Source organism: Urocitellus parryii, chromosome 10, assembly GCF_045843805.1.
Source record: "Urocitellus parryii isolate mUroPar1 chromosome 10, mUroPar1.hap1, whole genome shotgun sequence".
Lineage (NCBI taxonomy): Eukaryota > Metazoa > Chordata > Mammalia > Rodentia > Sciuridae > Urocitellus > Urocitellus parryii.
This window is the reverse complement of record NC_135540.1, coordinates 107,778,362-107,795,910: the sequence shown is the minus strand read 5'-3', so window position 1 is coordinate 107,795,910 and position 17,549 is coordinate 107,778,362. Positions and strand designations below refer to the sequence as shown.

Below are 17,549 nucleotides of genomic sequence, written 5' to 3'. Positions count from 1 at the left end.
CCTTTGCTGTTTTTATTCCTTTGAGTATTAATTGTCCTACAGCCTCAGGATACCTAGTAAGAATAGTGTTAGGAGAATAAGATAAATGTATCCATAATAATGGACCTTCTTGCCAAAATACTCCTGTAGGAATATTTTTTGTTGGTAGTACAATAAATAACAAAGGCAAACTTATATCAATTCTATCCAAATGCATATTTTCCATATATGTTTCAATGATTTTTAATGCCTTTCTTGCTTCAGGTGTTAACATGTGGGGTGAATTTGGATCTGATGGACCTTTTAGGATATCAAATAAAGGTCCCAACTCTCCTGTTGGTATACCTAGATAAGGCCTTATCCAATTTATGTCTCCTAATAACTTTTGAAAGTCGTTAAGTGATTTGAGTTATCTACTCGTATTTGAATTTTTGGTGGACGGGCCATGGTTGAGGATAATAGAACTCCTAAATAATTAATTGGAAAATTTAATTGTACTTTATCTATTGCTATCTCTAGATTATAATTTTTTAATAAGTTTGTAAGTGTGGCATAACATTATAGCAATGTGTTTTTAGCTTTGTGTGCTAATAATACATCATCCATATAGTGAAATATTTGTAGTTCAGGATTTTGATTTCTAAGTGGCTGGATTACTTTGTTAACATAAATTTGACACATAGTTGGGCTGTTAGCCATCCCTTGAGGGAGTACTTTCCACTCATATCTCTGATCAGGACCTTCATGATTCAGTGCAGGGATAGTAAATGCAAAACGTGGACTATCCTCAGGATGAATTGGAATTGAAAAAAAACAATCTTTAATATCTATAACTTAAACATACCAAGTTTTTGGCAAAGCAGACAATTGAGGAATCCCCAATTGAGCAGGTCCCATAATAACCATCTCATTATTAATGGCTCTTAAATCTTGCAATAATCTCCATTTACCAGATTTCTTTTTGATGACAAAAATGGGAGTATTATGGGGAGATACAGAAGGTTGTATATGTCCTTCCGCTAATTGTTGTTTGACCAGATCATGGGCTGTTTGTATCTTTTCTTTAGTCAGGGGCCACTGGGGAACCCATACTGGTCTTTCTGATTTCCAAGTAATTTTTATTGTCTCAGTGGCCCTTTCTGAAAATCCAACCCATGTCTGTCTGTTCCTTGATCTATTTGTATTGGTGCTGCTATACCTTGTTCTTGTTTTTCTAATCTTTTTCCTTTCCTAAAACCTTGTCTAGTCATAATAGTGGGTGCATTTTGGTTGATGTTATTTGTTAATGTCAAACCTAATTGATCTAGGACATCTCGTCCCCATAAATTTATGGGAAGATGATCCAATACATATGGCTGTATGGTTCCTTCATTTTTATAAAAATGCCAGCATTTTTATACAGATGAAAGAGAAGGAATAACAAAAAAGAAAAGAAAGGAAGAGGAGCCCTTGTCTCAGAGACCATATTGCATATTACATTCAATGCACCAACTTAAGGATCAAACACTTCCTTTATTGTGAAGAAATACTTGCTGGCTGATTTTGAAGAAACAGATAAAATGTAAAGGACTACAAAGACATAATGTATAATTCAATGTGTATTCTAATGATGGAATAAATTATAGTGTTGGCATTCACTGATTCAGGTCCATAAAAAATATCTGAAATGTCAAATTAACAAGAAACCATGTAGAGTAATGTCATTATAGGCAAGGATAGAAATCACACATCAATTCTAATGAGGTATGCTAAGAATGATTTTTGAACCACATCTGGGTTTATAAGCACTGAGTTGTGTGATTGATTAGCAGTGTGTTCCAATGTGTTCACACATTTATTAGAAAGTTCCCTTTTCTTTTCTTTCTTTTTTTCCCCTTAGACCTATCCTCTTATTACCTCCTTTATGATTCTCTAGATACATGTTTCTCAAGCTTCAATGTGGATATGAACCATATAGGGATCTTACTAAAGTGCAGATTCTGATGCAATGGATATGGAGCAGAGCCTTCCTCTTTCTCTTTCCTGCTTTCTCCCTTGCAGTGCTGGGGAATGCATCTAGGGTCTCCTAAATGCCAATCAAGCACTCTACACTTAGTTACACCCCCAGCTCTGGGATTCTGCATTTTTAAGAAGCACCTAGGTAACGCCCATGCTGCTGTACACAACTTCTAGTTCTCCTTTTCTAACATTACCACAGCTTTCCCTGTTAATCACCTAATACTATTATTACTTTTATCTGTTTTTCTCACTACTGGCCAGGCAAAGAAATAAGATAATAGCTGTCAGGCCTTAAGACTCAAAGAATTTTAACATTTTATTATAAAGAATTTCTAGGGCTGGGGTTGTGGCTCAAGGGTAGAGTGCTTGCCTAGCATGCACGAGACACTGGGTTCTATCCTCAGTACCACATAAAAATAAAAAATAAAGATATTGTGTCCACCTAAAATTAAAAAATAAATATTTTAAAAAAGAATTTCTATAACATTTTATGATTTTCAATATTATATATTTCAATATTTGTGAGTATGAATATATTCATATAGTGAAATCTGACTTTTCATGATTTATCTATAAGAAGTTTCTCCCTACCACCCTGAGTTCTAGACTATCACAACGGCTAGTGTCCTTAAAATGACCTTGAAAAGAGTTAAGATCCTAAACTCCCTACTAAATTATCAATAAATTCATATTCACTATAGTTTCATAACTCATGTTACTTTATTGCATTCTAATTCTTCTAAAAAATGGTATACCCGACATGATACACACAGTAACTCCCAGTTACTCTGAATATATTTTATTCCTCAACAATGCAAATAGCCTGCAAGTGAGGGATACTTATTCACTTTTATAAATAATATTACATAAAAGGAACATAGAAGGCTGCATTCATGTTGGAAATCATAAAACTATGTTACCAACAATGAGAGCAAAAACTGAAAATTCCAATTAAGAAATTAGCCACCACAAAGACATACTCAGAGTCCAGCACAGGAAGTGATATGAAAAAAAAATCAGAAGATACAGACACTGACAAATTTATCAGTTTATGTCCTTGCACATTATACACTGTGAAAAATCCTGAGATACGTTAATTCCATAATCATAGTTCCTTACAGTGAGTATAGGGCCTTGTGTCATGCACCCAAGCACAATTTTCCTTATGGAAAAATTTCCCAACTGTGGCTTCCTATTCTTCCAAATTTCATTTGCCTTAGGTCACGCGATCAAAAGGATCACAAGATGTGTGTGTTCTTGTTAATGATCGGTTTTTCAGTCCCGTGTAGAGTCTGTGGGTCCACTTTCTACCTCAGCTCCCTCGAGAGCTGAAAAATCTGTGTCAATGACTGGTTTCAGAAATTTCTCAATCTTGGTTAACCTTTGCTTCAGTTTCTGTTGCATTGACTCATACTCAGCCAGGATCCTGGCAAACCGTGTTTGCAGGAGATCTACTGACCCCTCCATTCGAGTGACCTTCTCTTCAAGGTCTTTAGGACTACTACCAGCATTTGCAATGCTTTCATCCAGTAGACCATCTTTCATTAGGATTTGCTTCCCTTTCTCCTCCAGCATAGTTTTGGCATCCGGGTACTCAGTTAGAGCTTCCATGAGGTCATCTTTAGACAGACAGAACAGGTCTGAGTAGCCAATACTTTTGATATTGGCAGTTCTTCGATTGCCAGCTTTGCTACCTTTAATGTTAAGAATGCTAATCTCACCAAAGTAGCTGCCATCACTCAACACCACAAACTGAGTGATTCCATCATCTGCCACCACAGCAAGTTTGCCTTCCTTGATGATGTACATCTCTCTTCCAATATCTCCTTTCTTGCATATGTAGTCTCCAGGACTATAGACTTGGGGTTGTAATTTCAAGACCAACTCCACCAACAAACCAGCTTCACAGTCAGCAAAAATACGCACCTTTCTTAATGTGTCTAAGTGAACATTGATGGCAATTTCTGCCCTTAGTTTATCAGGCAGATACTTCAAGACTTCTTTTTCATCAACTGTTTTTTTGTTAGTCCACAGGTAGTCGAACCATTTAATTACCCTCTTTTCCATATCTTTGCCTACATTTCGAAAATTCATGTATTGCTTGACAGCATCAACTCTTGATTGAAATTCTGCCCTTGCTGCATTCATGTTGGAAATCATAGAACCTATGTTACCAACAATGGTAGCAAAAATTAAAACTCCAATTAAAAAATCAACCACCACAAAGATATATTCAGAGTCCAGAACAGGAGGTGGTGTTTCACCAATGGTAGTCAAAGTCAGTGTAGACCAGTAAAGGCTGTATACATATTTTCTAGACAAACGGCCAAATTCAGGATCATTAATATCAGGGTAGACCCATGTATCGTTACCAAATCCAATAGCTTTCGAAATAGAGTAATACACACATGCATTCCAATGGATAATGATGATGATATACATAACAAGGTTAGAAATCCTAAAGACGTTTGGATAGTTTGTCCTTGTTTCTGTTCTCTGGAAGAACTCAAACATACGAGAGATCCTTAACAGCTTATTCAATCGAACTTCGGGATAGTTCCACCCTAACTTAAAATATATCAGATCAGTTGGTATCATTGACAGAACATCAAGTTTAAATTGCAAACTTGATGTATATTTCTTTATAAGTTTCCCTTTTTCTTTCACCAGCAATCCTTGTTCTAGATAACCTAAAATAAAAAGAAAAAAAATCAATTTGATTTTTTTTTCTTTTTTAGGCTGTTGTGAATTTTTCTAAAGTAACTCTCAACTTTGTTAAGGTCAAAACAACAATTCATTTGCCTTCATCAATGTAATATGTAACATGAGTATCAATCAATATATGCCTGTGGACAATAGTCTGTTGAGAAAATAAAAAGTGGAACTTTGTAAGTCTAAAAGTGAGAGATTTGTGTATATGTACACAAATCTCTCAGGATTCAGAATCCCTATTCAGGTAAAGTCATCTCTTTCATAGAAAGCATTCATATTCTTGAAATAGTGTGATATAACAAATTACATATTTGGTTTTTGTCCTTGTTTCTGGTACAGAGTTCTTAAAATCCTTATAATTTTCTGAGCAACAGGAGTGCTAGTTGCAGCTTTTGTTCTGATATTTGACATTTGACCCCAATTCCTAACATAGAGGTCCTAATCCCTTGGAATTTTCTGGGTGATAAGAGTCTTTTATTCTAAGAAAGCAACTCCTAGAGGGGGCTGATCACCAGAAAGAATAAGCTATGTTTATTTAGAAGCTTGGAACTTTCAGCCTCAATTTTCTCCAGGAAAGGGAGAAGGGGTGGAGATTGAGTTAATATACTAGGCACTTTTTGGGAGGGGGTACTGGGGATTGAACTCAGGGGCACTTGACCACTGGGCCACATCACTAGCCCTATTTTGTATTTTGTTTAGAGACAGGTTCTCACTGAGTTGCTTAGCGCCTCACTAAACAGCTGAGGCTGGCTTTAAACTCGTGATCCTCCTGCCTCTGCCTCCCAAACCACTGGGATTATAGGTGTGCACCACCGTGCTAGCCAATATATTAGTTAATATATCTATCTATGGGACTCAGAGAGCTTCCAGGTTGGCCAAGATGTATGGTGCTGGAAGAGTTGCACACCCCAATTCCATGGAGACCAAAGCCCCTGCTTTTGGGACCCTTCTAGACTTCGCCTTATGGATCTTTTCATCTGACCATTCATCTGAATCATTCGTCATATCCTTTATTAACACAAAAAAACTAGTAAATGTGTTTCCCAGAGTTCTGTGAGCCATATGAACAAATCATTGAAACCGAGGAGGGGATTATGAGAACCCTGATTTTATAGCTGGTAGGTCACAAGCACAGGTCACAAGCTGAAGTTGTCATCTGAAGTGGGGGAGTGTCTTGTGGGATTGAGCCCCTAACATATGGGGTCTGCACTGCTTCCAGTTAGTGTCAGAATTGAGTTTAATTGAAGAATACCCAACTGATGTTGCAGAATTGCTTGGTTTGTGGAGTTTCCCCACATACATTTTGGTAGATACAAATGTATTGTGTTGAGAGTAGAGTAAGAAAAAAATAGTTTGCTTTTCCTAACATACACAGATCTTCAAAAGTGTCTTGAACACGCTGGCCCTACACCTAATAACTCATGCCACTCTCTTGACAGAATCCTAGGCCTACTTGGAAACTTGGGTGTCTGCTTGGGTATCTGCCCTGCTGTCCATTTTGCATGTGTGCCCTGCCCCTTTCATGTGAAGCATAAGTCTCTATGAGGCTGCATTTTCATCTCTCATCTTTTCCCTTGATGGGGGCGGGGCATTACTGTCCCTCATACCTAGTTACTTGGGATCTTTCCTTCTATGCTATTTACCATAGGCCTTGTTTTTGTAAAACCCAGAATTTCAGTGCTGTGATATATCACATTAGGACAAAACGTTTGTTCCTCTTTCTATAATGGAAAAAGGACAGAATCATTGGAGCATTACACCAGGGCACTGATATTTAGAAAATGCCTCAATATTCTATAATAGTCTCAAAAACTTCTCCTCTGCATACACTAGTTACACATGTATGTGGAGAGCAATGCAAAAACAAGGAACTTGTAACTTATACGCCAAGAGCACGTGAAATAAGAAGCTGCCCCTGGTCAATCGTGCCCCACCATGAATCACAAAGTTCATGTTTTCTACAAAATATCGAATATGGCTCTGCTGGTTAAAACAATGTATCCCCTGCCTTTCCAAAGGATTTCCTAATTACGTAGTAATTATCCTTTCCCCAGAAAGAGTTGGCAGAATATTTCTGTTCTCTCCAGTCCTCTCACCTGGCATAGACCTAATGAACAGGAAAATGGAGGAAAACCACCAGTTCCTGCTCAAAAGGTTACCTAGCAACTAACATCTTTCTGAATCACTTGGAGTGGCCTAAGATGGCCAGTGAGAACATAATTACTCTTATTTTTAAGAGTAATTGTAATTTTCAAGAGAAGTGCTTTTTCCTCTAAAACAGATTTTTTGTGAATTTATTTTAAAGAATACTCAGATGCAGAAATTTCAAATCTTTTAATAGAGGAAAAGACATTAAATTCTAGAGTATCCAAAACTGAACATATTTACCTGTCCTTGTTCGTACAAACATATCAATAAGATAGATTATATCTGATATGTAATCCAAAACAAGCCAGTATCCTAGGTAATCAGATTGAAGTTCATCAAAACATGCTCTGTAAAAGAAAAACTTATATAAATAAAGTGAAGTAGAAATTAACTGAAGTAAATTTTGTCCATTTATAATTTGAGAAGTCTAATACGCTGAGGCTTAGGAGGGATTCTTAGAATGTATTTGATCAGTCATGGCTTTCCCAAATCTTTCCTTGAGTAGTTCAAATATTTTTCTCATATTTTTGAACTCCAACATTCTTCTCATTAACCCTAGTCAGTAAAAATATCAAATAAGAATAAATGACCTCAAGTTAAAGTCAAGATACATCAGATGAAATACAGTGATCACCAATTTATGTTCTCTCTCTGAATACAAAATGCTTAAGGAAATCATGCTTGGTTGTGGATGGCTGAGATATCTATCGTCTGAAGACACTAGTCCCTTGATAGGTTTCCAATATATATATTTCTCCTAATCTTCTAAATACATGATAGAGCAATCAGAAGTTTAAAAGTACCCCCCACTTGCCATCCCCATACTGAAGGTCCAAGTATATTGAGAACCAAAGCACCTTCTCCTGGTCTCAGGAAAACACATTGAGAATAATTCAGACTCCCTTTACAACCTGTGGTAGGGAAGGTGTGTCCTGAAGAGCTCTAGGTCAAATTGTTTAGTCAGTAAATGTGGACATTAGAAGTAGACTGAGATTCACAATATATATATATATATATATATATATATATATATATATATATAAACACCTTGCAATAAGCATGGTCCAGTTGTACATCACAGGTAAGGAGATGCAAAGCAGCCAGTTGTAATATGAGTTTCCTGAGGGATCAATAATCTCAACTTCTTTCTTCTCCCTAGCAGCAAGTAGAAATAAAGAGGAAGGTTACCAAGAAACAAGAACATTTTTATTTACCATATCGAACGTGGTCACACCTACCTCCCACAATTAATGAAATAGGAGTAAGCTGAATAAGTTTACCCTGAAGTCAGAAGGTTAGCTTGGTAAGTGCACTAGGCATAAGAAACTGATTAGTGAGGGGTGGATAGATAAACTACCAGTATTATATTAAACCATATATTCAATTTTATTAAGGCCCTGGTTTTAATGTAATGCTGCAGTCACTTCTATACCCCATCCCCTAAGAGGGAAGAGCAGCATAGATTACAGAAAACCACAGATGTTCCACAGACTCGTTGGGAAGTTTATGGGTGGTAGAAGAATAGTGAATTTGCCACCCCTTCTCAATCACGTAACAAAGTGACCAGAAACACATTGTGTGAGGGGAACAAAGACTCCTGACTTCTTTCTCATCTGTAAAGAAAGAATAATCTAACACAACCTAATACAAAGGCCTTATTCACCAGCATGGAGGAAGATTCTTTTTTTTATTTTAAATATTTCTTTTTAGATGTTGATGGACCTTTATTTTATTCATTTATTTATATGTGGCGCTGAGAATCAAACCCAGGGCTTCACACATGCTAGGCAAGTGCTCTACCACCAAGCCACAACTCCAGCCCCAAGGAGGAAGATTCTTTAAGAGTGGTGATAAAGGGCAAGAAGAAGGCAGGAAGGAAACATATGGTGAAATGGACACTATTTTTGAATGTTCTGGTCCAAGCCTGTATTTTTTAAAAATTTTTTTTAGTTGTACATGGACATGATACCTTTAATTAACTTATTTATTTTTATGTGGTGCTGAGGATCAAACCCAGGGCCTCGCTCATGCTAGATGAGCGCTCTACCACTGAGCCACAATCCCAGCCCTCATATTTTTTTTTATTCTGGTTTGTTATGTATGACAGCAGAATGCATTACAGTCCATATTACACATACAGAGCCCAGTTTTTCATATCTCTGATTGTACACAAAGTAGAGTTACAGGTTTCATGTCTTCATACACGTACTTAGGGTAATGATGCCCATTTCATTCCACTGTCTTTCCTACACCCATGCCCCCTCCCTTCTCCTCTCTCCCCTTTGCTTTATCTAGAGTTCATCTAATACACCCATGCTCCCCCCACAACCCCATTATAAATCAGCCTCCTTATATCAGAGAAAACATTCAGCATTTGGTTTTTTGGGATTGGCTAACTTCACTTATGATTATGTTCTCCAATTCCATCCATTTACCTGCAAATGCCATGATGTTATTCTCTTTTAAACAAGACTGTATTTTTAAGGACTTGTCTCCTTATACAAACCTCAACACCATCCTAAGCAGTCACAGGATGAAACCTTTGTTTAGTAAAGAATTCAAAGTAAGTTCATAAAACAATTTGTCTTTAATAGAAAGTAAAAAGAGCTTTCAAATGCCACTTGACCTTTGCCTTATGAAGTTTTAGCTTTCAACTGTTTGTTTTAGAAAGAATACAAGAAAGAGGCATGTGTTTTGATAGCATTTTTACTGCTCTCAAAAGTAGGCATGCTTTTGCAATAATCATTCTTTACTTTGGAGTATTTACCATACAGTATTTGTTACTCAAAAGCATTAATGAAATTATTAAATTCTTATTTCAGTTTGGTGATGTAAGATTCTAGGTAGCCAGTTCTCCTCGAACCTAAGTATTTCTCAGTGATAAGTTTATCTTCACCAATGCTTGTAGAAGACTTTTGCAGTTATCCATAATTGCAAAAAGTCTTGATGAGAAAACTAATAGTTTTCTAATTTTAGGGAACTTAGAAAAAATAGCTAATTTTACAGAACTTAGAAAAAAGTTTTAATTCACATTTGATAATTATTAATTTTAAATATTTATTTTTAAATATTTAGAGACACTTATTCTTTACACAGGGCTTCTTTATTATAAAGTTTCTTCTACTTTATATTATGGGAAATTATTCCTACATCTAAAACCCACAACAAATTCATTTCTAATTTCAATACAAATAAAAAAACTTACTCTTCTATTTTATCTTTGTTTTTCTCCTCTTTGTTTTTCTTCTCTTTTTTCTTTTCCTTCTTCTTTTTCTTCTCTGGCTCCTTTTTATTTTTATCATCAGACTTGCTGAAAGATTGAGTATATAGTATTAAAAAATGAAAATGTATGGGCCAAAATATATGGGGACATTTGTGCCAAAGTCTCACTTACCTCTTTTTCTCTTTTTTCTTTTTCTTTTTTTCTTTTGGTTCTCTAAAGAAGAAACAATACCTCTGTCACATAATCATATTTCACTCTGACTTTCATTCTGTTTTACTTTTCTATAAAGAAAATTCTCAGCCTTGCATTTAAAAATCTGCCCCAGTGTTCAGAAACTAGAAATTTAGTCTCTTAATGGAGATTTCTATAAAAAAAAGTGGACACTTACCCATATAATAAAATAAGCAAAAGTTCCCAGGTTAATTGATATGGAAAATTAAAGAAAATGGAAGGAATTAAAGGCAAAATTCCAAGAAGTCAACTTAAGAAACAGTAGTTCAAGAGAGTACACTTCCAAGGTATTGATTTATTTTAAAAATAATAATTTAGAATTTAAGCCTCTTGATAAAATTTGTATTCATCCTTAAATAAAAGCACAGAGAATTTTTAAAATATTTTTTTTAGTTGTCCATGGGCCTTTAATTAATTTATTTATTTATATGTGGTGCTGAGAATCAAACACAATGCCTCACACACACTAGGCAAGCACTCTACCACTGGGCCATGACCCCAGCCCCAAGCATAGAGAATTTTAAGAATTGCCACAAATTTTCTTTAGAAAAAATAATCCTAACTAAAGTAATTTTTCATGAATAGTCAGAAAGAGCTGGAGATATAGCTCAGTTGGCAGAGTGCTTGCCTCACATGCACAAGGCCCTGGGTTCAATCCCCAGCATCACACACACACACACACACACACACACACAAACTCTGCGTTAATCCATCCAAGTTGTAAGATTGGGCATCATGTGATTGAGTAGTGTATCTAAGATTAAGCATGAAACAGAGGGAAGAGGTAAACTGTCCATGCAGATGTTAAGAGATCAGATCCATGGGAAGCCAAGGATTGACCCATGGATTTTGTTGACCCCCCATGTCAATTACCATGGTTACATCATCACCTATGTCTAAGTTGCCACCTAGGGCCATATGGAGACTTCTTTTTTTTTTTTTCTTTTGGTGATTCTAGGGATTAGAACCCAGGGCCTTGTGCATGCAAGGCAAGCACTCTACCCAGTAAGCTATATCCCCAGCCCCATATGCAGAGTTCTTTAGAATCAACTGATGGAACATGGCCAATAAGTAGATCACTTGGCATGTGAATGAATGCAATATAAAAATAAGCTGTATCTATACTATAGCCTCACTTAGAGGTAGCCTTGAAACACAGTGGTAAGATTAATCTCCCCTGTGGCATATCTTCAAACAATACAGTCATTTACTTTTTTTTTTTTTGGTACCAGAGATTGGACTTAGTTTCACTAGACCACTGAGCCACATCCCCAGCCCTATTTTGTATTTTATTTAGAGACAGGGTCTCACTGAGTTGCTTAGTGCCTTGCTGTTGCTGAGGCTAGCTTTGAACTCGAGATCCTCCTACCTCAGCCTCCCAAGCCTCTGGGATTACAGGCATGTGCCACAGCACCTGGCTGCTTTTTAAAATTAATTAATTAATTTGTCCTAATTTGTTATACATGACAGCAGAATGCATTTTGATTTATAGTAAAAAAATGGAGCACAATTTTTCATTTCTTTGCTTGTATGGGTCATTCACTTTTGTATGGAAAAAATGATTTAGCTTAAGAATATGTGAGGATTTATGGGCAGTCACAAATGCCTTGACTGGTTGGTCAAGTACCTAGATGAAAAAAGATTGAAAGATCAAGGAAAATAGTTCTGGAGAAGAAGCAGAATAAATGGATTTATGAACACACGCACCAAGACTGAAAATCTTTGTATCCCTTTTTAATGTCCATCAAGTAGCAGGTACCACAGAAAAGGTACAAAACAAACAAGTAGACAGACTGATTCAGCCAGTTGATAAAGTCAACCTCTTGCATCAGCATTTTCAATGCTGGCAGAATGTGGATATAAATGGAGCCACAATGGTAGCAGAGATGGGTCCAGCATGTGGCTTCCCACTCACCAAGGTTGAATATCCAACCTGCCAGTTACAGAGGCCAGTGCTATAATTTTAATACAGCACTCTCCAAGATAACTACACTGGACCCTTGCCACTATGAAGGGACACCAAATATATAGATATAATACACACACACACACACACACACACACACACACACACACGGTTTGTTTTGCTTTGTTTATCACAAGCTTTAACCAGTGTCATTATTTCAATGGCTTAATCATGAGTTCAAAGTCAGCCTTAGCAACTTAGTAAGGCCCTAAGCAATTTAGCGAAATCCCTTCTCTAAATAAAATATATTTAAATAGGGGGGGGGGGCAGTAATCTGGGAATGTGGCTCAGTGGTTAAGTTGCCCTGGATTCAATCCTCAGTACCAAAAAAACCAAACAAACAAACTATGATCCACTTAAATAGAATATGGTGCCTCCACACAAAACTAATCAGTCAGGATCACTCCAGGTGAATTTGGGTTGGCACAAAATAATTACAGACAGAAAATACCTTTTTCTTTGGCCTTTTTCTCGATCTTAGGGATCTATTGAAAAGATAGAATACCACCTGAATTCTTTATTCTTAGGTAGAAGGGACACACAAAGAGAGGTTCCATGGAATGTTCTTTCCAAAAAAGGTCAGGGGTAGTATTACAAAGGAACAAGAAGGCAGCCCACTCCACTGGGTGATGCCTACTCCCAAAGCTTTGCTCCTCTGTTCAGTGAGGATGGGGATCCACCTGCTTCCTGGTCAGGGAAGCCAGTCTCCACATTTCCATCGCTCAGAGCTAGGGGGCACTCAGGTCCTATGTGGCAGCTCTGACAATACTGCATAACATTATTTTGGATCAGAGGATCTTCCTTACAGCAAAGGAAATGTGGCATTGAACGCTGAGTATGGATTCAGTGGTCCTATCATATGCTACCCCACTCAGAAGCTGATGATGTGATAGAGGTTTGGAGTGGCCTTTTAAGGGCAAAGCTGAAATGCCATCTTAGAGTTCAGACCCCAGGAAGGTGAGGTGACACTCTCTAAGATACTATATAGATGAAGGATCCATGGTCATTAGATGATGGCCTATGCTTATATAGAATACATGAGTCTAGGAATCAAGGAGTCTAAGTAAGGAGAGACAACATACTTTCCATTCCTGCAACTTTAGGCTCTGTGAGTCTAGAGGTCCTGGTTTCTTGGGGAGAGGGTGCAGGTGTCATGCCTCTCCCAGGCTACATGATTGAAGTTCCATTAAACATCAAGCTATCACTATTCCCAGCCACTTTGGATCCCTTATGCCAAGAATCCAATAGGCAAGGAAGAGTCACCATACTGCCAAGTCATTGATCTTGATCATCAGAAGTAGATAGTGCTGCTCGTGTACAATGAAGGAATGAAAAATATGTGTGGCACCCAAGTGATCCACTGTAGTATCTTTAAGCATTCTCCAGATTTGGTAGTAAGTGGACAAGTATAGTAGCCATGACCCAAGAAGGGCATCATGCCCAGCGGCTCAAATCCTTCAAGGATCAGTGTCTGTATTATTCCACCAGGTAATTCATGTATGGCAACAGAGGTTCTGACGAAAGCAGAAAGGACCCTAGAATGAATTGGAGGAGATGGGGAATTTTAGTCAAATCCTCAAAACCAGCTGCAGTTGTCAAGGACCTTAATGTATCCATTGACCTTCCTCTTAATAGCTTCCCCAGGAAAAAAGAACAACTAGAATCCTGGAGGAGATATGCCCAGATGAGTAAATTTTCTACACAAAGAAAAGTGGATCTGAGCCATGCACAGGGGGGCTGGCTGAATTCCATGGTTCACAGATTTCAGGTATTTATTCTTTGCCTTCCAAGACTATTGGTTGCTTATAGTTGACAGTTTTTCCTATCTTTTGGTTGGCTTTGGCTGAAGGAAACCACTATGCTCAATGTTATGCCCCCACTTCCTAGGGCCAGCCCTTATCCAATGACTGTACATGGGTAAAAGGCACAGTCCTTTAATCTAAACATGGGACAACTCTTAAAGGCCATCCATGCTCCAAAGCTCCTCATAGGATCACATTGTATATCAACTATTCTCTGAAATTCAGCTTCTTCCTCTGCCCAATTCTACCTCCCAACTCCCTTCCAGATATTGTCCCCCAAAGCGTTCCTAATAAACATCTGCACACAAACCTCCATCTAGATCGTCTTATAAGGAACTTACCTAAGTAAGATACATTGGTTCAGATTAGAAAGAATTAATCAGGTTTCATGTCCTTTTGTCAGCCACTCTACCCACAAAGGAGAGCATTTGAATGCATATGGTAGACAAGTGTTTTCTACATACATTCAAATAAATGAATAAATAAATAAATACTACTTTTAATATGATGTAAATAACACCAACAAAAACCTAAATAATAGAATACCATCACTGTTATTCTATTAGATGATTTGCTCTGTATCAGATTTAGATATACTAAATATCAGATTTACTGGTTTTCTTTAAGACAAACTTTGATTTTTCTATTGTAAATTACTTACTGTTCCTTATTGCTGCTGTTGTTGACATTGAAAAGTGCCATGGCACCAGGCAGGTATCGCTCCCTGGGAAACAAAATATACCATGAAATCATGATTGCCACCTGTATAATTTCCACTGTAAGCAAAAGGGTTTAAAGCACAAATATTTTTCAGTTTCTACTCACTATTAAAGATTTCCTAGATGATTTTTGAAAATATAGAGCCTCTGTGAAGCACATGCTTCCTAAATACCAGTGTTTCGAACAAGAGTGTTTAGTTAATGACTGTTGGTAAATGTTCATACCAAGCCTCTTCCTTTGCCTTCAGGTTAACTAAGTTTTATGTCACTAACTCCTAACAAATGATTTAAGATAAGTCAGGTAAGATAGGAAAAGGAGAAAACAAAATCAGTGGGAAAGCTGTGGGAAGGAAAAAAGCAAAGTAAGAGTAAATAATTTTCATAGAATGGGAACCCCTGATCCACAGCAATGCCTCCTTCCACACCCTCACAGCCACATGCTGCATCATGACTGTCTCAGGGGAAGAGTCTCAGGGGAAATGACCAACTGTGCATGTGTGACTTGGAATCCAATGTGCAGGCAGCGGCAGTTTTCCCATAGAGGGCAAGGATTAGAACTGAAGGAGCAAGTTACTCCAGAGATCCTGCATAGTATCTGGACACAGGAATGTTTGCCCAGCCCAATCTTTGAATGGAGTAGAAAACTTCTTGTCCAAATAACAGTTAAAACCATGTCCCGAGGGACCAGATCTACTGCTCACCTCTGTGATGGTTCTCCCATTCTGCATGAGTTGTTTTTAAAGGAGCCTCTTGCCTGGCATCTCTCATTCTCTGATTCTTCAGATATAGAGGCACTGTCATCATTGTCAGAAAGGGAGCTACAGCTCAACAGGAGGCAAAGATGTATTCAATTAGTTTTCAACCATGGAGGAGGAGCAACATTTCTCATAAGAGGGACACAGGCCTCACTTCTTTCTTTCCCTCTCAAACTAACACAATTTTAAATTAGATTGGGCTAAAAACTGCACAGAATACACAGTATTCTATAGAGCATATGTATAATACAGTAAAACTCATTTAATTAAGAAACCCTTTACTAGGACTTCCACATTCTTATTCAATACATTGGTTGATGTTGACATTTATCAAACAGAAAGTGAGATATCTGAGTTTTAAATCTTATTATATAGTTGTATGAACTGTCTTCATATTCCCTTCTTTCCATACACACAAAAAATTCAACCACATTTACACACACCTTCTGTTAGTTTATAGGTGACCACATTATACTTTTAAATCATATTAGTAACATTTCTACTCCATGTACTTTTTCACATTCATCTATGGCAATGTCATTGGTTTAAATTTGAAGTATTTCATGAGAAAAGTACCTGTCAATGACTAAAGAAATTTTGGTGTGTTTCTGAAAAATGTATCACAATATTATCTGTGTTCATTTGCTATACAAGTTATACTGTTTCAAAGTATACATAAATTAACAAAATTATATTATAAAATATAAGGTTATGAATTATAAAGTTAAATTGAAATTTAACCTAGGTAAATCAAAGAACAATGGCTGCTATGAGAAATACGTAAGAAAAGGTACAGATTTACCTGCATGCTCCATTTTCCATCCTTCTTATTTCCTTTTCAATATCTGGAACAATCACGTTGGGAATATTCACAAAGGAGTGCCATGTGTTGACAATGTTTGTCTTCATGGTTGATTAAATATCTGAGGGGAAAATAATTTAATAGTGGGAAGACTTTTTTATGTATATTATCAAAAGCTTGACTTTATCATTCTTTTTCAGGTTTGTGATGACATTCATTTACAATTATATAGAAGAATTGTTCTTTAAAAGAATACAGATGTGACTCAGCCCATTTATTGATTGGGTTATTTGGATTTTTCTGGTGTTAAGCTTTTTGAGTTCTTTGTATATCCTGGAGGTTGATGCCGTATCTGAGTTTCATGTGGTAAATATTTTCTATAATTCTGTAGGCTCTCTGTTCACATTACTGATTGTTTCCTTTGCTGAGAAGAAGATTTTTAGTTTGAATCTATCCCATTTACTGATTCTTGATTTTACTTCTTGTACTTTAGGAGTCCTATGGAAGTTAGATTCTAAGCCAACATAATGAAGATTTGGGCCTACTTTTTCTTCTATTAGGTGTAGGGTCTCTGGTCTAGTGCCAAAGTCTTTGATCTACTTTGAGTTGAGTTTCATGCTAGGTGAAAGATAGGGGTTTAATTTCATTTTGTTACATGTGGATTTCCAGTTTTCTCAGTACCATTTATTGAATAGGCTATGTTTTCTCCAGTGAATTTTTTTTGCGCCTTTGTCTAGTATGAGATAACTGTATGTAGGTGGGTTTGTCTCTGTATCTTCTATTCTGCCCTATTGGTCTATGCCTCTGTTTTGGTGCCAAAACCATGCCATTTTAGTTACTATGGCTCTTTAGTATAGTTTAAGGTCTGGTATTCTGATGCCTCATGCTTCATTCTTCTTGCTAAGGATAACTTTAGATATTCTGGGTCTCTTATTTTTCCAAATGAATTTTATGATTGCTTTTTATAGTTCTATAAAGAATATCATTGGGATTTTAATTGGAATTGCATTAAATTGTATAATGTTTTTGGTAATAGACATTTCACAGAAGAAGAAATATACTTGATCAACAAGTATATGAAAAAATGTTCAACATCTTTAGCAATTGGAGACATGCAAATCAAAACTACTCTAAGATTTCATCTCATTCCAGTCAGAATGGTAATTATCAAGAATTACAAACAACAGTAAAAGTTGACAAGGATGTGGGGGAAA

The 17,549-nt window shown here is 36.8% G+C and overlaps 1 protein-coding gene across 1 annotated transcript; it reads right to left on the bottom strand.

The window, feature by feature from the left end:
• Nucleotides 1-3,252: 3,252 nt before the first annotated feature.
• On the bottom strand, nucleotides 3,253-16,448 carry Cnga1 (cyclic nucleotide gated channel subunit alpha 1). The gene is made up of 8 exons (XM_026386692.2): nucleotides 16,336-16,448; nucleotides 15,480-15,596; nucleotides 14,721-14,783; nucleotides 10,232-10,273; nucleotides 10,043-10,147; nucleotides 7,885-7,992; nucleotides 7,078-7,184; nucleotides 3,253-4,667 (listed from the first exon to the last, which is right to left on the bottom strand). Exons 1-8 carry the CDS (start codon nucleotides 16,440-16,442, stop codon nucleotides 3,253-3,255), a joined length of 2,064 nt encoding a protein of 687 aa, XP_026242477.1. The 5' UTR covers nucleotides 16,443-16,448.
• Between the last annotated feature and the right edge of the window lie 1,101 nt (nucleotides 16,449-17,549).

Coding starts and splice junctions, on each gene's coding strand:
- Cnga1 (XM_026386692.2), bottom strand. CDS start 16,442: ATGAAGACAAACATTGTCAACACATGGCACTCCTTTGTGAATATTCCC. Junction 7,185..7,884: donor TGGACCATGCTTATTGCAAG/GTGTTTATATAT, acceptor TTTCTTTTACAG/AGCATGTTTTGATGAACTTC. Junction 4,668..7,077: donor GTTTGTACGAACAAGGACAG/GTAAATATGTTC, acceptor TTTTTATTTTAG/GTTATCTAGAACAAGGATTG.